Raw genomic sequence first — 23,103 nt, 5'->3', positions numbered from 1 at the left:
TAGCAACCGAAACGTTGATGTAATAAAATTATTATCAGAAGAACTGTATTGTAGCGTTACGACATGCCTGGTAGCATCAATGGTAATTTAGCAGTTCGAAACGCTTCACTTTTTTCGTGACAATAGACCAGTGATTCTCAAACTTTTTGTTCACCCGTTTATTCGTCACCGTCCCCTTTATGATGGCAAACGCCCCTGGGTTGGGAGCACCGCGGCGGTATCGTTGAACTCCAACCCCTTCCCATCAGCAGGGAAGTGGAAAACACAGAATGTAGAATACCTTGCAAATTGCATGCAAAAGCAAATGATCATCACGAAGATGACTGCGCCAGCGTGACATGTTAAATGCTTGAACGCTACTGTTTAGCGCTTGCGTTTAAACGATCCAGACTTAACTTTTTTCTTAAATTTATTTACGCGTGTCCACAAAAAACACATTCACCCGTGTCCAGTCCGAAGCTAAATAAAACGTCATTCATTACCAATGCCCGCAAATTGAATTTGATTTAAAAAGATCTTAATTTCGTTTCCAGGGTGCATTAAAAATTATTTATATATAGCGACTGCCATTCGGCTTCCGTTAGGGTCGTTCAAACCCTCTAGTCTGTAGTTCTATGAAATGGCAGTATTGCAGGGATTCGTCAATGATTTGGTGGTATTCTAATATAACGTTTCGTATGAATGCATCAAAAGCACATGGTTTTTCTTTTATCTTTACTTCTCTACAGTACCTTAATAGTTTGTTACAAACCGATTTGATACCTTAGGCCGCATGTAAACTATCCCTCCAGCCCCCCTTTAGGGCCATCCAGACTTAAAATAACGCAAAAATGCCCGCATTCTTATGCAGTAGCGCCAACTAGCGCTTACATCCATCTCTTCGGGCCAATAATAATTTTTTTATTTGGCGTGACTTCTGTGTATTGCATCAGCTGCCCCTTGAACATTGCACTCAAAAAGCAAAGACAATACAGATAGAGTTTTTGTTGTTTTGTCCGTTTGACAACATTTTTTATTTATTGTGTTGCGACCTAAAAGGTCTCATCAGTGCAGCTGGTGTGACGTTCAGACGACTTTGCTGATCAAACAGCCAAGCAAAGACTTTGTGGTGACAATACAATCACCGTCATCGGTCGTCTGAAAGTCACACGAGCTGCACTGATGAGACCTTTTAGGTCGAAACAGTGGCCATCTGTCTGCAGCTTTGAGTGCAACTTCAAACCCTAGGTTTCTTTTACTTGCAGAATTTTCCTCACAATATTTCTCTGCAGTCCGGATATTGTACCTTTTTTGACATTAGGTAATTCTCTCGTTTTGCAACATGTGTTGATCACTGATCTTTATGGTGTCTGTTGACGATGCGTTCTCTCCTTTGATAAGTTTTTCCAAGTCTTCACGCTTTGTTGGCGAATTCGGGTTCCTCGTAGTTTGATGCTATGCAAACTTGGTATTCCAGCTCCCTAGTAAACTGATGCTTTACTTTACAAACTTGGTATGTTTACAGACCCCGTTCTTTTCTTAGAAATCGTTGGATAAATATAAAAATGTCAGTTGAACAACTGGAAAAGAAGATTGCGGCTCTTCAAGAGGAGAATGCTGCTTTGAAAATGGCTGCAAAAAATGCGGAACAAAGCAATGTTAGAAGTAAAATTGAGACTATGAGTTCTGAAGTTGTGGACAGTAATCCATACAGTCGCTTAATGGCTTTAAAACGAATGGGGATTGTTGACAATTATGAATCAATAAGGGATTTCTGCGTGGCTATAGTTGGGATAGGTGGTGTTGGGAGTGTAACTGCTGAAATGCTAACCCGTTGTGGAATTGGAAAGCTAATTTTGTTTGACTATGACAAAGTGGAGTTGGCTAACATGAACCGCCTGTTTTTTCAACCCCATCAAGCTGGTCTAAGCAAGGTCCAGGCTGCTGAAATAACGTTAAATAACATAAATCCTGATGTTGAATTTGAAGTTCACAACTACAACATTACGACTATGGACAATTTCCAACATTTCATGGACCGGATTCGCCTTGGAGGAAAAGTATCGGGTCAGCCAGTTGACCTTGTGCTTAGTTGTGTAGACAATTTTGAAGCCAGAATGGCAATTAACACAGCATGCAATGAAATGAATCAAGTGTGGTTTGAATCTGGGGTGAGTGAAAATGCAGTGTCTGGCCATATCCAGCTTATTAAACCAGGTGAAACTGCTTGTTTTGCTTGTGCACCACCATTGATAGTTGCAACTCACACTGATGAACGAACACTTAAAAGGGAAGGAGTTTGTGCTGCAAGTTTGCCAACAACAATGGGTGTAGTTGCTGGACTACTTGTTCAAAATACTCTCAAATACCTTCTAAATTTTGGAACTGTTTCAAAGTATCTTGCTTACAATGCATTGGTGGATTTTTTCCCGACCATGGAAATGAAGCCGAACACAGACTGTGATGACAAAGCTTGCATAAAATGTCAAAGTGCTTGGCAAGAAAGGTTGAAGGTTTTAGCTTCAATGGAACCTGTTCCAAAAGTGGAAGAAATAATCGAAAAACCATCCACTGAAAACACTTGGGGCATAGAGCTAGTATCAGAAACCACTGAAGAAGAGTTAAATGAGGATTCAAAAATTGTCCCAAACCTTCCAAAGGGGGTTAAAGCTGCGTATACCATACCAGCAAAATCAAATGATGAAAATTTACACACTGTTGAAACCTCTGCCAATGGTGCATCTTTAGATGACCTAATGGCTCAAATGAAAGGCCTATAACCAATGCTGTTGATAATTATTCTTTAAATATATTGAGGAGAAAGTACTTTTTCATAGATTTTACAGAGTTTGTATTTATCGATGTGTAATTTTTTGTACATTTCGGTGTCTGTCATACGGTTTGCAGCAAAAAAACTCTTGACAAAGATAAGGAAAAAGTTTTTTTTAGGATTTTTTCTTGATAATTGTGTGATTGGTCGTTATACGGTGTGCAATTCAAGAGGTTGTTGTATTTGCAAAGTGTTCTATGTTGCTTTTTTTCGAAATAAAGTGAGTGGACCGATTTAACTTTTGTGTTATATTGCAGATAGTTTCTTTTAAATTAAAAAATATATATTCATAAAAAATGGAAATTACTGCAACTCAGCAACTTATATCGTCGTGTTCAGGGGCGATTTTAACTTCACTTGTTGGTATGTAGACCTAAGGAAATTGTCTTGCAGGCCCAAAATGTTTAATATTCCTAGTATAGTATTTTTATGCATGAGCATGTGTAATTAAATATCATTCCACAACTGAAATAACCATACTTTTACAGTTACACCCCTCGATGTTATAAAGATTCGACTTCAATCGCAGAAGACGCAGAGTAAATGTTTTTTGTACTGCAATGGTTTGATGGACCATATGTGTTATTGTGTCAATGGAAATGGAGGTGGTGGCAATGCTAAATGGTATAAAAGACCTGGCCAGTTTAATGGAACCATTGTAAGTAGCATATTCTTGGTTTCATGCAAATTTCTGCATCAACAATTTTGCGTTGTTTGATCAACATATTTTTATATGCTGGTTTTTCTTTGTGTTCCTATTTGTGAAATACAGTTGGTCCCAAATATGTGTTAGGCTGAGTTTAAATAAAAAAACAATAGTGTGTCAATAAATGTTATTTTTTTCAGTATGCTATGATCAAAATAGCACAGAACGAAGGAATAACATCTCTATGGAGTGGATTATCACCAACATTGTAAGCATTTTTTGTGGCAATAAAATCCAAACCTATTTACATACAACATAGAAGTGTTTCACACCAATGTAGAATCACTCCTGTGGGCAGGACCTTAACTTGGTGATCTTGGGTATCATATAACGATAGTAAAGTTCATTGGCATTGCAGCCATGTTGGTATAGCCACTGTTCTGATCCTGATTGACTTCGATGCTGTTGAACCTTATTAACATACATGAATTATTTTCAGGTTGATGGCTGTCCCAGCAACAGTTATGTATTTTGTGGTATATGACAACCTTCGAATTTATTTTACCAAGTGCTTTGAACCTTCGAAGCAACAGTTTGCTCCATTGATAGCAGGGGCAATTGCAAGAAGTAAGTGTTCTCGTGTTTTAGGATATTGGTGATGGTTATACATTATGGCCAGTGTTATCGTCTGGCACTGCTGTGCCACATGAATTTATGAAAACACAAGCATATTGGCATAAAAAAAAATAATCCAAAATTTGTGTTTCCTAGAAATCAGCACAATTTTATTTTTTTAAGCACTGTCCATTCAAATAAGCCCAACTCTTAGAAATAGGCATGTACCCTTATCAACTAGCAGCGTTAATTAAACTATTTGAATATTCTCCGAATTAGACATGTGCGTTTGGTAAATAACAATGTAAAGTTTTTAATAATCTGCAAATATTATTGATGCAAAATAAACACCATGTTTATTGTTTCTTTAATTTAGGTGGGACTGTTGCATTTATTTCACCTTTGGAGTTGATCAGAACCAAAATGCAATCAAAGAAACTCAGCTCCCGGGGTAAAACATAAAGTTACTGAAAAAATAACACGCTAGACAACATTTGGATGTTTGTTCTTCAACAGAAATTGTGAAAGCTGTACGAATATCTGTCGATGTTAATGGATATCGGTCTTTATGGATGGGTCTTGGACCTACTATGCTACGAGATATTCCATTCTCAAGTAAGTATTTAAAATGAATGCAGCAAGTATTGAACTAAAACTATTAAACATGCCGTATCAGTCTTTACATGGCTATGAACTTAATTCTCTTGATTTGGCACTATTTTAAAAAAAGACTGACTTTTGTATCCAAAAGCCTGATGAAGCAAGGGGTACTCGCGAAAGATAGTGTGCATTTTTGAATACAAAAGTCTGTCTTTTTAAAAGAATGCCAAATCAAGAGAATTAAGTTCGTTAACTAAAACTGTATATGTTACATTGAAAAAATTCAATTACTGGATAGCAAACCAACAAACAATTTGGGTTTGTTTCAGTGCTTTATTGGTATCTTTATGAGCGATTTAAAGCAGCCATAAATATACCATCAGTGTTTGGAAGGTCTTTCGTCAGTGGTTTTATGGCCGGCACATTAGCTGCTGTTGCTACGCAGCCACTAGATGTCGTCAAAACAAGAAAACAAATTACACTCGGAGAACTTGAAATGATGGGAGGTGAGCAGAGCAATGAGACATAAGTTTGTTAATGACAAATAAATTTATAAAAAAATATTTGTTTATCAATGTCTTTGTATTAAGTTTGTTTCCTTGTGTGGAGTTTTAAAAGGTTAAATATTCTGAAAGAGAAAAATGTAAATGAGCATTTCGAGCAACTATTTTATGTCTATTTTAAGAACTTTAGCACAATTGTTTTTTGCGACTTTGTTGCAGTCACAGCAAAAGGAAGAACCACGACCTGGAATGTGATGAGACATATCATCAATGACAGTGGATACAGAGGTCTTTTTGTTGGTGAGCAAACCATTTGGCAATGGTCACAAATATTCAAGATACAGATTGCTACAACTATTATTATGGCACCTGCAAAATTTGATGCATAATAAAATATATAAGCAAAGTGGAGCCAATAACATGCAATCTTACAGGTTGAAACATTGGCCGTCTGTCTGCAGCTCACAGAATTTATAATAAAAAATTATAGCGCACTAGCATTTACATAACAACAAACTATGTTATGTGACCATGTTTCTTCTTGTTTTGCTTTAGGGATTCTTCCCAGATGTGCAAAACTAGCTCCTGGTTGTGCGATTATGATAGGTTCTTATGAACTGGGTAAAAGGTAAGGAATCTGTGCAATTTATTTTTTTATCAGAAATTTTTTATTGGTCCTTGTTGGCTGACTACAATAATTTCATGCAAGATATTACCCTGTTTATTTTTGTTGGTAAAGATAACCATATGACCTGTATATACATGCTATGTGAAAACTGCAAAATAACACAAACAGACAGTAAGGGTCAGAGCACTTAACATTGCTTGAGCCAAAACATATAGGTTGCTTGTGTAGAAAAAGACCTTAAAAATAAAGATGTATGTGCATAAATAAGGACAATAAGGCCCTGAAATTAGGATGGCATGGAAACCCTGGATATAATCCATTTGTTTTTCAGCTTTTTCCAATCCCGCAATCAACTGCTTTAAATGCAAGCAATTTCGAAACTTCAGTGATTACCAATAGCAACAAAAGAACAATGCGGGATCTACAACCTTCTTGAGAAGGATTGACCTTGAATATGTTTTTGTAAATGTTTAGCATCGCAATATGCAAATATTAGGAACATTTGACTTTGCAATGTTTGTTTTTACCTTTTTGAAAACTATGCAGTTGCTTACTTTTTTATTTATACGTCAAGAATTAGTAAACGTGACGACTCTCAATATCGTTAAAATTTAAAGGAATCCTTTTTGTAAACTAACCAAGCCTCTGTCTTCAATCTATTTAAAAGGTTCCCATCCATTGTATTTCGCTTCAAAGGTAACGCACTGAGGTGGAATTTGGTGTTTGAATCTTCCCCTCAGCTATGCAATATTTGTGTATAACCGCTATGCAAATCTGCCGCCCAAGTGTTAATATAAGTGTGCTTATAGTGCAAACTCGCATTTGCTTTTTTAGTTTGTCGCATCCAGTGTTTTGTTTTATTGATTGCTAAAATAAAAACTATAAAAAGCGAATATTTTATGTCAAGCGAAGCAGTATTTCAACAATTTCAGAATCACTTGGATGTTTGGGCACGTTAAACTCCAATCTCCTCCACATTCAGTTGACGTTTCAAACGTGGAATTCCAAGCAAAAACAGATAATGATCAGAGGGCAAGAGTGCGCCAGTGGGCCATGTGAAATGGCTGAAAGCATACATTAAGGCGCGAACGATATACTGCGTATTCAAGCTCGGTTATGTTTAGGACATAACCCATTAAAAATCGATTTGGTGGGAATATTTTACCCCACTTCAGCCGGCTCGGCGCCAGTAATGCGAAAATATGACTCTTCCGCACTAATCAATTTTGGAAGCTATGAAAGATGACCCTTGCAGTGGGGTCTGACCAGTGGTGGGATTTAAATTTGTTGTCAGCTGGTTCTAACACAAAAGTCATATTTTTCAGCGGGTTCTGTTACAAAAACTCATATTGACAGTAACCAGTAATGCTAACCGGTTCGCTGATTTCATAAAATTTTGTGAGACAGTTCTATAGAACCGGTGCGAACCGGTTGAATCCCACCACTGGGTCTGACGCCAGGCGCCAATCCCGGCATGATGTTTCTTGTGCAACAGCGCCCACTAGCGCTTATTCTCTCCGGACGAATAAAAAAAATAATTCCGCTTCATTTCCATGAATTGCATCAGCTGGGTTTTAAACGTTGCACACAAAACTATGGAATTTTTACCAAAATATTTCTCTGCCGTCTTGATATGTCCTTTTTTTGACATTAAAATAATATCTCGTTTTATAACATGTGTTGACCAATGACCACTGATCTCTATGGGACCATGTTTTGCACAAATGAGAAAGTTTATTTTATAAAATGACTTCATGATTGTGCAATTGGTTGTAAGACGGTGTGCGATTCCTGGGGTTGTTGTATTTTCAAGATATTCTTTGTTGTGTTTTTGAAATAATGTTGCAGAGAAACTGTTTTATTTAAACGTCATTTTTTTGTGTATTGAAATTCCGTACAAAGCGCAGCAATGAGCAGTCAAATTTAACTTTTGTGAATTGTTGCAGATGATTTGGTTTAAACTACATGAAAAATGGAAATAACCCCAACTCAGCAAATTGTATCATCATGTTCAGGGGCCATTTTAACTGCACTTGTTGGTATGTAGACCTTGTTTATTGTCTAGGCAAGCCAAATTCTTTCACAACATACATATCTTTCATGTGCAATTGTGTTTGTTATCATTTCACAACTAAAATAACCATACTTTACAGTTACACCCCTCGATGTTATAAAGATTCGACTTCAATCGCAGAAGACGCAGAGTAAATGTTTTTTGTACTGCAATGGTTTGATGGACCATATGTGTTATTGTGTCAATGGAAATGGAGGTGGTGGCAATGCTAAATGGTATAAAAGACCTGGCCAGTTTAATGGCACCATTGTGAGTATAACATTCTTTTTATGCAAATTTCTGCATTACAATTTTGCATTGTTTGATCAACATATTTTGTGATGCATGTTTTTCATTGATCTGATGTAGAGTTCTTTATGGTTGTGAATTGCATACATCCCTTGTTTGTTGAGCCTAGGTTTAAAGGTAAGACGTCAATGTAAATAAAATTAATTATTTTTAACATTTTCAGCATGCTATGATTAAAATAGCACAGAACGAAGGAATAACATCTCTATGGAGTGGATTATCACCAACACTGTAAGTTTTTTTTAAGCAAGATCAGGTTTTCTTAACTATGGACTGTGCCCCCCTGCCAGTCTGCAGAGTATGCCAGTTCACTAAATATTTTCCAACAAAAGGTTGAAAACGACTTAGGTTTATTTGCACATGCCTACTTTCTTACAAGTCTCATTTGAAGGGTGATGGCTATTCCGGCAACAGTCATGTACTTTACAACATACGACAATTTGCGGGTGTATTTTACAAACCGAATTGATCCTTCCAAGCAACAATTTGCTCCCGTCATTGCAGGAGCACTCGCAAGAAGTAAATATGCTTAAATTTTAGAATATTGGTCGAAGAATGTGGCACAATTATTCAACTTAAGGTTCCTGTTTTTTGACTGATAAAACGAAATTGGCAAATCCCGATAAATATTCAACTTCATATGATTGTGTCAAAGTTCTGAATTAACCGATTTTTAAAATTTTGCTGATTTCGATATGCATACAGTTAGATTTGTTGCAGTGTGATAAACTGTAAATACTTTGTTTCTTCCTTGTTTTAGGTGGAACTGTTACATTTATTTCACCTCTGGAGTTGATCAGAACCAAAATGCAGTCAAAGAAACTCAGCTACCAGGGTAAAATATAAACTTACTGCTAAAATTAAACACTGCAGACTTGAGACATTTTGATGGTGGGTATTTAAATAGAAATTGTGAAAGCTGTTCGAACATCAGTTGAGATTAATGGATATCGGTCTTTATGGATGGGTCTTGGACCTACCATGCTGAGGGATATTCCATTTTCAAGTAAGTAGTTGGAACAAAAGTAGTAAACACAATTGACGTGTTTTTTTGATTAAAATTAACCTGTCAGCCATGCTACTAAGAGTATTTGGCTGGTGTTATAATTTTTAATTAAACTACAAAATGAGCATGCAATTACATGCTACTTTGTATAAAATTCAATTACTTGATACTAAACCAACAAACAATTTGGGTTTATTTCAGTGATATATTGGTATCTTTATGAGCGATTTAAAGCAGCCATAGATATACCATCGGTTTTCGGGAGGTCTTTCGTCAGTGGTTTTATGGCCGGCACAGTAGCTGCTATTACTACACAGCCACTAGATGTCGTCAAAACCAGAAGACAAATTACACTCGGAGAACTTGAAATGATGGGAGGTGAGTAGAGTGATGACCATGTGATGTTTAATAAAAGAAACTTTTTTTTGTAAATAGAGTTTTGTAAAAAATTTTGTAAAAATCTTTTCAAAAGATTTTAAGCCAAAAAAGCTTATTTTTGTTGCAGTTACAGCAAATGGTAGAACCAGGACATGGAATGTGATGAAACAAATAATTAATAACAGTGGATACAGAGGTCTTTTTGTTGGTGAGCAATTATCTAGTTTTTCAAGTAGGCACATAACCTTAAACAGCTGCAACAGTTTTGAGTAAAACTTTTCGAGGCCACATGCGCTTTTTTTGGCAACATGCTTTGCTGTTTAATGCGATTGACAAACTTACATTTGTGCAAGAGCGATAGCGACTGCTTGTACGTTTTATTGTTTCCTGTAGCGTTTGGGATGTACAATTAATTTGTTATGATTTCATAATCACCTATGTTTTCAGGGATTCTCCCTAGATGTGCAAAAATTGCTCCTGGCTGTGCAATAATGATTGGTTCGTACGAACTAGGCAAAAGGTAAGTGGCTACAAAAAAACAGTTTAATTGATGGAAAAACTTCCTTTTTATCCTATTCCTGTGTTCCTTTCAGCTTTTTCCGCACCCGCAACCAACTTTCTTCAAACGAGAACCAATTTCTGAATCCCAGTGAGTTGCGGTGACGTCTGTAGTATGAACGATGCAAGGACTTCAGATCTCGTCTGATTGGCGCCGTCCCATCAACGTCATACGTGAATATCCAGCATCGCCACATGCAAATGTTCGTTTTAACCTTGCGTCTTACGTACTATGCAGTTTCTTACTTTTGCTGATTTTCATTTTTATTTGTCTGTGTGAAGTAGTGAACCATGACGCCTGTCAAAATGATCAAATCACGAACTAAACAAAAACCTCCTAACTTCGATAAAAATAATCAAACCTCGATCTTCAATCCATTTAAATAGTTTCCATCAATCGCATTACGCTTCAAAGGTTCGGTGATGGCTAAATACGTCCATAGGCAGCTTTGAAATTTGGGTGTTTAAACGTGATACCACAAAGCGTCGCTGTTATTATACAAGTGCTTATGGTGCAAACCGACATTGGCTTTTTAATTTATCGCGTTCAGTGTTTTTTTTTTGCTGAAATAAAAACGATAAAAAGCGAATATTTTGCCTCTTTATTACGTCACAACCGAAGTTCAAACAATTTTAGATTCACTCGAATGGTAGCGCCAGAGGGCTACATAGGCTTCTACAAAGTCGTACTAGTTCAAAAATTGGTCGATTTCCCCGAGATTCTTATCGGTGTCTGCTGTAAACGATGACTTACATCGAAACACGTTGCATGCCAACTTTCACGACTGCATACTTTGCGATGAAATAACTATAAATCAACGTATTCGCGTTACCACCGCTTGTGTTTGATTTTTTGGTTAAAAACTAATAAAAGTTACAACTTTCCTCATAATGAACAATGGAATTACCGAGATAGAAAACCGGTTGTCCCAGCTTGAAATGTTCAAATTATCATAAATAGGAAAATGGATAAAAATTTCGAAGTGGGCGAACGTAAATCGTCGCCACCACAATTGCCGCGTGTGACGTCATAATTGCTGCAAGGCCTTATCGCGGCAAAAGACGATCTTGTTTTAGATTAAACGCCAGCGTCAGGAACGACTTTCTGTAGGTGTTACTTTTAGAACAACCTGGATTTCTGTCCACTGGTGGAAGTTAGATCCGAAGGAAGGAGCAAGCATTACGGGAATTTATAGAAACAATTGTAATGATAATTCTATGTTTATTTGTTTAACAATATGTTGTGTTCTGGAATCTGTAACGGATCTACGAAGGTTTGAACATTAGTTCTAGTTATCGCGTGTATTATTGGAGGCAGATGGTGTCTTGAGTTTCACCTCCGCTAGCGTGTAAATTGCATTTGTATGAAAGATAAAACGATTTACAGGATTAGTTGAGATATATCTTATAAGTTAAAGTTATTCCATGCCATTTGTTCACCGACAGCTAATCTAAGCAAAGGTGTTTCAGACATTATTGGTTTAGGAAAATGTTTTCATAGATGATAAACAAACGGGCTGAGAATTCCTCTTTGAGTCGTTTTTATTCGTTAAGTTTCAACCAAAGAAGCGCGCGCACGTAAATGGTTCCTGCGAAAGATTTAATTGTAGGACAGCACAGCAGTAGCCCCATATACTTTCACAGTTTATTTTAAATCACGCCAACTACACAAATTTTGTCAGCGCTTTCCGAATAAGGATAAACATATCCGACAGTAACTGATGGAGTTGTCCTAAAATTAACTCTTTTTATATGTTAAACCAGGAGAGCGATTCTCAAACTGCATTCCGCGCAACCTTAGGTTACCATAACAAAATATGAAGGGTTCCATTTCTGTACGTTGTAATTAAACTAGAAGAGCATAAAAAAACGTGAAGTGTTTGATTGAAAAGTTGTTACATCCATTAAGTCTTGGGGGTTCCTTGTAAACTCAAATAACCTTGCAGGGTTAAGGGAACAAAAATTTTAGGGAAACACTGATCCGGGTGAAGTTTATGTTAAGAAATATTCACACGCCGTAGTGCATTGTTTGCTGTGAGTAAAAACCTTTGCCAAGGGAGCGATGTTTGTTTTTACTCCGTTTGTTGACAACACAGAGCACTTGCCACACAAAGCGACCCCACAGAAGGTGTTCAAAGTTAAAAGATAAACATGGAAATAACGACTGTCCGAGTTTGACAAGAGAGCTGACAGTTGTAGTGTTTAGATTATGATTGATCAGCAGTTCGCATTAAAACCTTCGTGAGAACAGCGTTATTGTTATCGAAGCAATCTAAGAGTTCATTTTGAAGCAAAGAATATATCATCAATGACGTTATATGTCGTCACCTCATTTTCAGAGTGAGAGTGGCCTACGTAACAAATAACAATTTAGGCAACTCGAAAAGTTTTGAAAGTTGAATCTTGAACGGAAGTGCGTTGAAAATTTAGGCAGTGAGTGATGGCAAAGTCAGTTACTCACATTGTTGCTTATTTCTCTTTTGCATGTCTGGTCTAAATCGTGAATATTTCAATCAATCTTTACTATTTGTATTTTGTTCTTGTAATTATTCTGACTTTGACTATAGCGAAAACAGCGTTCTGGTAACAGCAACAGACTAAACGCGCTTGAAAAAATGGATTAAAACGAAGAGTGGATAAACATGGATGAGATGTCGACCGACAGAGTGTGGCTACGTCTCTTCCTCGGAGGTAAGTGGGAGGAAGACTCTTTTCGTTGTCCTTTTGTTTGTCAAACCAATGATTTTGAAAGTAAGTTAATTTGTCAAACTCTTCCATCTGAAGTGGAAAACTCTGACAACATTGACAATATTTCCTCACGTAAAATTGCATTCTCCAAATCTTATTGACCTCATTTTATGATAATTCCGAACCGATCGTTTTCACAAAGCAGAAATGTAATTGTTGGTCAATATTTGTTGAAGTTTTAAGAAATGTCAACATTTTCTTTGATGTTCTCGCATATCAACCGACTAAAACAAACATTTCATTTTCAGTTACATTTCTTGCATTATCGCAAGTTCAGTCATGCGACGTCACCCGGTATTCAACGTATCATGCCCAGTACATAAACTCCCCTAACTATCCACAACCATACGACAACGATCTCCACTGCTTCTGGTTGCTAAGGGCGCCTGACGACGAACAAGTTGAATTGGTTTTCGAAGATTGGCAAACTGAACAGGATTATGATTTCATTCAGGTATCAATATACCCACTGTGTTGTTCGTGAACATTGTACGTTTGAATGTGAACCACAATTGTGTAAATCCCATGACCCTTAAGACCTGGAGTGATTTCACATAAACTGTTCAGGGGGGATGTTATTTTCTGTCTCCAATGAAAAACGCTCTTATTACAAACTTGTGTACTTTTTCTGCTGCGTATATCGCTTATCTTACGGTCAGTGGCTTATGTGAAACGGTGCCGATGTGGGAACGAACAAATGACAAATTGACTGTAAACAAAGCATTTCCAAATAAGTTGGGGAAATTCCCTTGTTCCTTCACCAGGTTAGAGATGGTAGCACGGGAAATTCCCCGCTACTGATGACCATCCAAGGGGAACAGAAGGGAAGCAAACATGAGTTCGTTTCTTCCATGGGAGTTCTGACCGTTGTCTTTACATCGGATAGAAGTGTGACGGAGCGTGGATTCAGAGCCTTATACAGGACAGGTATAGAGTTGCACAAATATATCCCAATAAGCCCTTGGGCCATGTTAAGAGAAGATAAATGTCTACTTTTAATAAGGCCAATACGCCGTATTATATTCTGGTTTCCAAGCTTCCATAGTTTCTATTGCAGTTCTTTTAAAGGAAAAAACCAGTCTGCCATAAGTCTTGTACTAGAAACTAAAATCACATATAATACTTTGTACAACCCCGGGACGGCCATATTTGCTACAAGCGAATTTGTGATGATAATCATGTATAGTATACAAACTATCCTTATCTCTATGTATAGTGAACATTAAGGTAAACTACCCAGTACTCCATTCCAACAAGCAATAGCGAAAGCACCAAATATACATACTTTACCGTACGATTCCTCGAGTATTTTTAAGCCCAATGTACACTTTATGTGTTCCAGCAATGAAGACGGAATTCAACATCACGGCTGTGATCCAGTTCGGCTTCGCAGACACAAGGATTTCCTGCCGTGTTGTCAACCATGACAACGTCACACGGGAAGTGAGCATAGGTTCCAAATTTAACATTTTTTCAACACATCTACAACGAAAATCAATTCCATTTTTCGCCCAGATAAAATTCCAGTATCTATTACCGAAATCCGCGTCGGTGACGTCATTCGATATGACGACACGAGGAATGACGTATCGCGGTATATTGGAGGTTAAAAGGGAGGCGTTTGTGAAATACGAGGAAGCTTTTGTAAGTGCAATTGTGCAAGTATGAAAACCGTGCCGTTAACGCAGTTCCCAATAGATTTTATTTTGTAAAATTTGTTGGTAAATGAATGTAAATTATAAACCACATTCAATAACACAACAATATAGAAAGTATTTGTTTCGTTTTCGATACTTTAACCCGTCAGTAAATATTTACTGTGGTTGTTTCCAATGGTTTATTGTCGAGTTTTGCGAAGATATTTATTCCCTTAATATATGTGCAGATCCAGGCAATAACTACTCCGTATGTGAGTGATTTGAAATTGTCAATGAAACGTTTTGAAACTTCTTTAAATATTCAACCTGGAGACGAGGTCGTGTTCGTTCTAAGGTACCAAGAAATTCTTCCCAAAACACACTCCAGGTACGGTTTGTCGTTCGTAAATTCATGCTTTAAACTGTCCAACAATAAGTAACATAATAATCAAGCTACATTTTTAAGTTAGAAAACATATTTTTTCATGAATATTTTGTCATGCAACAGGCGTGATAAAAAAAAGATTATCAGGAAAGTTCAACTTGAACTTTAACGCAAACTGGTCTTCGGTGGCCAGACCAGCAGCCTGTGGACTCAGTTGAACCTCCTAAGTCTACAACTCTACAAAGAGGTCACTGTGTTTAAAAACTGCCCAAAATATTGACCAATTGTTACTAGGGGGAAAGTGGAATCCAAGGCAAATAAAACATAGCCATAAAATGGACAAAAACTTGCCAATAAAAAAAAAACTTTGTCAAGTTCAACTGAGTTCAACGAATCAATACAATCGTATTTATAGTAAAGTGAAACCGTTCAAACAGATTAAGATAAGGGGCAAATGATCGACGAACAATAGCCTGAGACGATATGGTTACAGAAGCTGTAACAAGATGACCGAAAACCAAACACATTTATCTCAAACAAAATGGTGCGACGCCTCTCCCCCTGACCGTGACGGTAGATGTTTACGATAATAATCGCAAGAAAAACATACGGTCGAGCAGCGGGCAATACTTCATAGCTCGGGGCTCCTGGAAACGTAATAGGATACCGAAAGTTTTTGGGTGCCATCATACGTCAACTATCGGTGATTGACCTTTATCCCCGCGGTCACGTGGTCTAGCGAAAACGCTTTTTTTTGTCAGGGAGTTTGTTTTGGACATTGTTGGCATTGTTCCCTGAATTTTGCTTTTGCCATCATAGTTGCATCCAGCAATCCATCCATTCCGTTCAGAAAAGTTTGACTATCAAGAAAATGACGTAGAAAATAAGTGCTGTATTCATATTCGCACTTGATTTATGTTAGGTTTGTGCACTTGACCTTCACAGCAAATTGCTCAGACTATATTCAAATTACATGTTTCGCAGACACAACACTCGTTTTGAGAAACGTGTTCCACCGCTAGTCCGACCGGTTTTCAAATACATGTATGGACCGCAATGTGCTGTTGGCGGGCTATCTGGAAAGGGTTTTTATCGCCCCTATATCTACACTGGCCTTTAAATAGCAAGATTTAACCATTCCGACACGCTTCCGGTGATCATATCTACAAAAGTGCAAAGATAGCCTGTTTTTTCATATTTCACAATCCGGTTTCAACTTCATTTTGTTTGCGTATTCCGTTCTAACAATTCGTTACTGATGCTGCCAGGCATATTATGAAAACAAAAAGGCATCACTAGTAAAGATATTCATAAAAATAAACGTTTCGGTTGCTATGCAGCAGCCTTTCATTATGATGTACTCGTATAAATGTGAAAAACAGCGCGGTGAAAAGCCGAGACGCATATTTTCTTTTGTGTATTGCTTATTTGAAGCAAAATTGCAGAGAAAAAACGGAAATTATCGCGATTTCGTTGGCATGACGTCGACGCACAACAAAAGCTTTAATTGTAGGTTTCATTATGCCCTCAGGTACACATACAGAGCAGCTGTGTTGAGGACGCAGTTGTTTTCATCCATTCTGGTTGACATTTACCTTTGCGCGAAACGTGAACTCGACTTGCTCCGTTTGCCTCCCATCGACAGCGCCACCAGATTAATTGAGTCAAACTCATCGCTCTCTTTGCCAGCGGGGTACACCATAACCCGAAGAAGGTAACAGTACCAAAAACACATATGGGCTAGGTTTTTAGACGAGGTTGGGGGTTGGTATTGTGAATTGAATCACAATTAACATTAGACGTAAAAAATTGACAATTAGGAAATTCTATACATTTTTTCACAGTGTATCTCATTTCAATCATTTTTCAGAAACTTTGTACACGTTTCCTACCGCCCTCCAGCGGTTAGAGAGCTAGCGCCGTATGGTGGCCAGTTCGAACTTCAATACAACCTGACGTCACAGCTTCGGGCTGGTACTTTTTACATTCAGAACGGGTGAGTGCGTTCAAAGTATTTTTTACATAAACATGTCAATTATGCATAAGCAATGGATCCAATATTATGTTTGAAGTGACATCTCTCTTCACTATAGTAACCGAGCTGTACTAGGGAGGCCTATAATAGGCCGAAACAGTGGCCTTGTTTACAGCCCAAACATGGTAAACTAAGTTAACTGTATTAGTCATTGCGGATAATATGACAGGGCAAGTTCCTTCCTGCAAATGTTGAAGGCAATTTTGTAGCCATAAATCACATGTAAAAAACATTAAACCTTCTTTGACTTTTGAATATGTTGGTTAGATACTTTCTCCACACCTTTGCTCCTGACCTTCACGAGATCCACCGAAGAATCGTTTTTGTTCTCGATATATCGGGTTCTATGGCCGGGACGAAAATGAATCAAGTTCGAAGCGCCGTCCGAAATATCATCGACGCCATGGATAAAAATGTAAGTAACAGAAACAGGTTTGGTCTGGTTGTCAAGGCGAGCGTTCTTGTGGTCATGGCGTGGTAGAAATAATGTAAAAAGCAATAGTTTTTAAGACGAAAAAAGGAATAGAAACTATGCTGGATCCGTTAACCAAGCTACCTTGACAGACTGGCGATCTATAGTTTCGAAGACAGTCATTTGAATTTTATAGTTGATTAGATATCAAGACATTTCCTGTCGAGAAAATGATTCTACATGAAGTGTATAATGTACATTATTTTTGCGGTCGCTGCAGGTCTTGCTGAACATCGTGCTTTTCGAGTCGGTGATTCGAGTTTGGAAACCCAGAGAAGGACTCGTCCCAGCCACCGAACAAAATAAGAGACTTGCTTTGAGATTTATGAATAGTCTCGAACCAGACGGCGCCACTAATATTAACGACGCGCTGTTGACTGGCCTGAGACTACTTATTCAAGGTAAACTTGTGTGAAAAGTGGCAATGATAAGTACAAAACTAAATCTTTAGAAATACCACTACTGTTTGTTGCTTTACCTGTTTCATGATAACTTAAACTCACAAAAGTTGACAAATGTTGTTGTAAATCCAGCCGACAACGTCATCGTAACCGCCGAACAACCATTCGTAAAATTATTTCTGAAAAACCTATGACACGATTTTTTTTTGCAAAACCAACAACTTCGCCAACCTGAAAAAGCAGATATTTTGGCAAAGATTTGTAATAAGTTTCTGTTATTCCAGATACCACTGTGGAAAACCGCCCTCTCCGTTCTTTCATCCACCCAACCACAGACTACATCATATTTCTCACTGACGGAAAACCAACGATCGGAGTGAAATCGGCCTCAACCATTCTCAGAAACGTGCAGAGGATAAACCGTAAAGGGTAAAAGACAAACAATTTATGAATCAAGCCACATGAGAGAGAGTGCAGCCGGTCCCATATCAGTCTAGGCCCAAGACTAGACTCTTATGGCAACCATGAATGGATAAAGGGGGACCCACGAACACCATTGTTTGCTTTGAAACTAAGGGATTTTGTATCGTGAAGACTGGGTTCCACTGATATTTTCACGTGATCTCCATTACAAAAGATCCACGCATCGCCACAATTTTTATCTCTCAGGGCCCTGCTATCCATAATAGAAGAGTAAATATTATTTTTGTCAAAAATACACAATTCAAATAGGCCCATCACATGCATAGATGCAAGCATCAGTAGCAATAGTTTCAGTGATGTAACGGTTGTTAAGGGGTAACCATTTCCAAAGCGTGATCATAGCCACTGGTTTTTTTTGTTCAGATACGGAATTTATTCGATCGGTTTTGGTGAAAACGTCGATGTTGATTTCCTCAAACAACTTGCAACTAAAAATGGAGGAACTTGGAAACAGATTTATGAAGATACCGACGCCGGAATTCAGGTAAAGAAATATGTTCTGTCCTGGTGTGTTTTAAATATTGATTTCTAGGAAAATAACAGACGTAAGCCAGGCATGAGCACTTTCGACAAACACCCATTATCTGTTGTTTCATATACTTTTACTACAACTGAGCTCTACTTGTCTGTGTCCCATATAAATAAAACAAAATTGAAACTTCGTTGGTCGAAACACCGTGCATTGTCAGCACCTCACTGACCATTATGACTTAATTACTTCTGTAGACGCAAATTATTCTAAAAAAAATTCAAACTGGACTGTTTTGTCATTCATAAGTTATACAAGTGGACCAATCACATCAAACAACCCCCGCACCAATATTGGATATTTATTCTCAGATTCAGAATTACCTTGCGACCATAGCGGGTCCACTCTTGGTCGAGCTGTCAATCAAATACCCCAATGGCGTGGTGGGAAATACGACACAGTTACAACATTACGTGCTGAGGGTGGGAGAGGAGATACTAGTGACCGGAATGCTCCATAAGAACTCTACACTGAGAGACGGGGATGAAGTTACTATCACAGTAACTGGTAAGTTCAATACATAATATTAAACTTTACAATGTAACCACATGGTTCTGACTGATGTCATGTAACGGTGCATGGCAATAGGCAGTTTCATGGATACATAAATCCTTGATGGCGAGATACATAGATAAATCGCTACATGGTGATATTTGATGTAGAAGGTGTTCACCGGTACATTAAAGGTACTATAAAATATAATAAAAGTTATAAGCAAACGTTCTTTTTAGAAAATAATTCATTATTTCTGTGATATAAAACCTGGCTTCGATGAAACCTGGCAAAATGAAGACACTGAAATAATTATTTTTTCAAGGAATGTCCGAAGCAAGAGATAAGACGGTCGACTACAACCTAATCGTGAAAAACGTTACGTCATGCCAACAATCCGAAGTTTTCCGAAGCGTTCCGAAAATCACCGACCGTATATACGCGTTGATGCGTCTCAAAGAACTTCACCAGAAATTGGAGGCGGCCGAAACCGAACTGGAGCGACGAAAGTACAGAAAAGAAGCAATATTTCTATCCATGAAGTAAGTATTAAAGTTAAAAGTGATCAATTTAATGAATGGGATGGACGTAATGAAAATATACTGCTGCATGTTGCAGTTGATGACCTTTTGTACAACAAAAAAACATATTAAGAGAAAAACTACACAAATGGCATTGTTCATGAATATTTAAGGAGGAACACAAAATTAGACACTCATATTTTCGCTTTAAAACTTAAATTATGATGTAATTTCAATACAATCGTAAAATTACTAGAGTTAACAATCTCTTCAAGATCTATCGTGTCCGACCTTTAAGGTACAACAACTAACAAAAATATATCCAGCCAATAAATATTGTGACCTCAATACAGGTACGGGTTTGTTACAAACGTCACGGCTCTGGTCATACGAGCAGACCAAGGTGACGTCACAGGAAGTACGACGCCACCGTCAGAAGTTGTGACGTCATCACCGCCGGTGACGACAAAGCTTGTCCGACCGGAGACCAAGCAACCGCTGCCGTGGATATTTCAAGTGAGCAAAATGAAAATAAAGCTTTCGTCAAGTTGTAAAGTGAGTTTTTGCTTTAGGGAGATCCCCATTTCATTATTAATCTTCACGATGACGTCACTGTCTGTTTTACCTGGGGTGGGAAACCTGGAAAGGTAAGCTGGCAAAATACAATTAAGATTAAAAGATTGTCCTTAAACGCTGATTCTGCAAACATTTTGAAAAAGTCTTTGTTGATAATGAACCCCAAATACTAGACCAAAGTTCGTCCGTTTGTTGTTGAAATTCTAATATTTTTACAACAGTTAGAACAACTTAGCGGCACTCCATTAAACCTCCACATTGTAACAGATCTACGACCTATTACATTCACCGAACCATGGTCTGAAGGTAAACGGGTTGGTTGTGAAGGCGCCACCTCGTCCACCAGATGAGGAGAAGAAAGTGATTTGTCCGAACTACGAGCTGGAATCATATTTCTACTCTCTGGCTCTTAATTTCGCAAAACTAAGAGTCGCATTTGTGGTAAGGTGGTTTTATGAACTTTAACAGAGCAAATGTTTTTCTGCAGGAGGTGCAATAGTGAACAATACACAGGTTTGAAGCCAACATAGGGAGAACAAGTCAGTTGTCTTCAAACTTAACTTTTGTGACCAAATGTCAAACCACGAACCACTTATAAATTCAGATCCAATGACTTTTGTCACTGTGTCAGTTTGTGATTTACTCAACCGGTTACAACTGATGGGGTAGGGAGTAGAGGTTGCCAACCTAAGTAGCTTGAAAGTTTGTTCGGGGTCGCTACTAACTTTGATTTGTGAATATCTTGGTTTTCAAGTTATTTTATTATTTGTTACGTCAAACTCACTGCATGCTTGGGTCGCAAGAATTTTGCGAAATAGAAATCTTATTAAAAAATATGGTTCGCCTAAAAAAAGTTGGGAACAGCTGGGGTAAATCCCTTGACTGAGACTGACCACTCGAGTCACAGAATCTTACCAAGTTGATGTAGTGTTACCCTGTTGTTACCAGAAAGTTTTCCTTGTGTAGGTTTCTCCACATAACATCACAATTTACAACGCAACGGACAAGAAACGAGTGAAAATAGAAGTAATTGACGCCTCGGACGATTCCTTGACATTCGAATACTCAGCTGTCAGGCTCACAATATACGATGTTTCACGAATGCATTCCATGGTGAAGATAACGTTGAAAGGGGTTACGGATTTCATAGTGAGTGCTTTTGCGCGCGTTTTTCCTTTTACAACCTGCAACGACCGTATTTTCTACTTACCAATTTGTGATAAAACCTACAAATGGTGTTAAGTTGGAATTGTCCCCACGAAATTGACAAATTGTGGTAAAATTCCTTCATATAGTTATATTTATTTATGTCTAGAACCAAAATTAAAACCCCCTTTATTGGCTATGACGTCACAATTATCAGTTATGACATTACAAGTGTGCGTGTTCTCGGCCTCGCAACAAATCAATTTAACAATTGCACGCAGATCAACCTGCACCGAACACGTGACAAACTGCTGCTCAATCATCCGAAACCGATGGGAGACCACGTGGATCTGGTGGTGGACAACACGCAACGACTCTCTGTTGCCTCAAGTGGCATATTCGGAGAGTTTATGTCACGCAAAATGCAGAGGCAGTCGAAAAGAGCGCGTGTATTTGAACGAAACAACAAGGAGTTTTTAAAATACAGGTTGGTAGATAGAAAGATACATAATTTCGCCCACGAAACAACATAAAGTTGTAAGAAGAGGACATAGGGGTGCTAATCACAGGCAACTCGTGCCAATTCTGACACTATGGGTTTAATAACGACACAAGGGCTAATTTCTGACTTAGAAAGTCAGAACATAAGCTTTTGCAAAATGCATCACCCCTGAAAAAATCACACGAATGCTTGTCACGTGACGAATAATAACAACAAATATCGCGTAACTGTTTTAGTCGTGCAACCCGGGATTAAGAGATATTTGGTTTCAGACAAAGGCACGTCCAAGTTCACCACACATTGATGGTGGATCCTGTGACACCACGTGGTCAACTCCAGTGTTTCTACATTTGCAACGCAACCGATTTCCTACGACGGGAGACGAAATTCTACGAAACTCCTCATTTGATCGATCCATTATTTACCGCGAACAAGAAAGAGGAAAAATTTACCACGTGATGTTCGTGTTTTAAAATCGCAGTAAACTCGATTCCATTGTGGAATTCTGACACTTTAAGAATGACTGAAAATAACTGCAGTCGGGCTATTCTCTGTTCAATGTGATACAGGACGATACCACAATAAATACTCTTCCAAAAGTCACAGTAATTCATAACAACACGCGATACGAACCAGCCTTGGAGGTATGGTAGATTTATGAAGCATAACGATGTATCAGCAGAAACCACGGCACAGAAATAAGACAAGTTTATTGGTGGCTGCGGGGGTGCAACAGGTTTTGGTTGCTGTGGTCACGAGCCGCGTAGAATCTTGCAATCATGACCCATAAATTGATCTTTATGTACGGATCGATACAGATTCGCAGCCCGGTGGGTAGGGACCCTGGCCCCACGAGAGGGGGGAGCAGTCAGTCCGGCGCACCAGGACTCCTACCCGTTTAGGGGGCCCATTAAGGGATTTCTATCGTAAAAGGCTGGATTTCACCACTTTTTTTTTCTCTTGCCCTGTGGGGATCCCTGTCTATAAGGTATATGATTGAACATTTGGCAAATTACGCACAAACCAAGTCCGCAAGACCTTCAGCTTCCACTTCAAAATGTATGCATTAAC

The 23,103-nt window shown here is 38.2% G+C and overlaps 3 protein-coding genes across 3 annotated transcripts; all 3 read left to right on the top strand.

The window, feature by feature from the left end:
- Positions 1-1,467: 1,467 nt before the first annotated feature.
- LOC145909129 (uncharacterized) lies at positions 1,468-10,840 on the top strand. Its single transcript, XM_082996443.1, has 11 exons — positions 1,468-2,537; positions 3,109-3,172; positions 3,298-3,467; positions 8,327-8,394; positions 8,555-8,682; positions 8,924-8,998; positions 9,071-9,169; positions 9,371-9,547; positions 9,675-9,755; positions 9,995-10,067; positions 10,141-10,840. Exons 1-11 carry the CDS (start codon positions 1,545-1,547, stop codon positions 10,208-10,210), a joined length of 1,998 nt encoding a protein of 665 aa, XP_082852569.1. The 5' UTR covers positions 1,468-1,544; the 3' UTR covers positions 10,211-10,840.
- On the top strand, positions 7,580-8,312 carry LOC145909130 (mitochondrial glutathione transporter SLC25A40-like). Its single transcript, XM_082996444.1, has 3 exons — positions 7,580-7,840; positions 7,955-8,124; positions 8,224-8,312. The coding sequence occupies exons 1-3, from the start codon at positions 7,774-7,776 to the stop codon at positions 8,239-8,241; spliced, it is 255 nt and encodes an 84-aa protein (XP_082852570.1). The 5' UTR covers positions 7,580-7,773; the 3' UTR covers positions 8,242-8,312.
- Positions 10,841-12,664: 1,824 nt separating the features above from the next.
- On the top strand, positions 12,665-22,609 carry LOC145908563 (inter-alpha-trypsin inhibitor heavy chain H3-like). Its single transcript, XM_082995863.1, has 20 exons — positions 12,665-12,796; positions 13,102-13,307; positions 13,618-13,780; positions 14,196-14,296; positions 14,369-14,497; positions 14,739-14,878; positions 16,407-16,589; positions 16,746-16,871; positions 17,178-17,325; positions 17,603-17,783; positions 18,068-18,212; positions 18,630-18,750; positions 19,107-19,302; positions 19,613-19,829; positions 20,162-20,324; positions 20,381-20,455; positions 20,652-20,825; positions 21,351-21,533; positions 21,812-22,017; positions 22,305-22,609. Exons 1-20 carry the CDS (start codon positions 12,748-12,750, stop codon positions 22,489-22,491), a joined length of 3,093 nt encoding a protein of 1,030 aa, XP_082851989.1. The 5' UTR covers positions 12,665-12,747; the 3' UTR covers positions 22,492-22,609.
- Positions 22,610-23,103: the final 494 nt, after the last annotated feature.

Source organism: Ascidia mentula, chromosome 7 (assembly GCF_947561715.1).
Source record: "Ascidia mentula chromosome 7, kaAscMent1.1, whole genome shotgun sequence".
Classification (NCBI taxonomy): Eukaryota; Metazoa; Chordata; class Ascidiacea; order Phlebobranchia; family Ascidiidae; genus Ascidia; species Ascidia mentula.
Note: the sequence above shows the minus strand (reverse complement) of the source record. Positions and strands in the feature narration are given on the sequence as shown.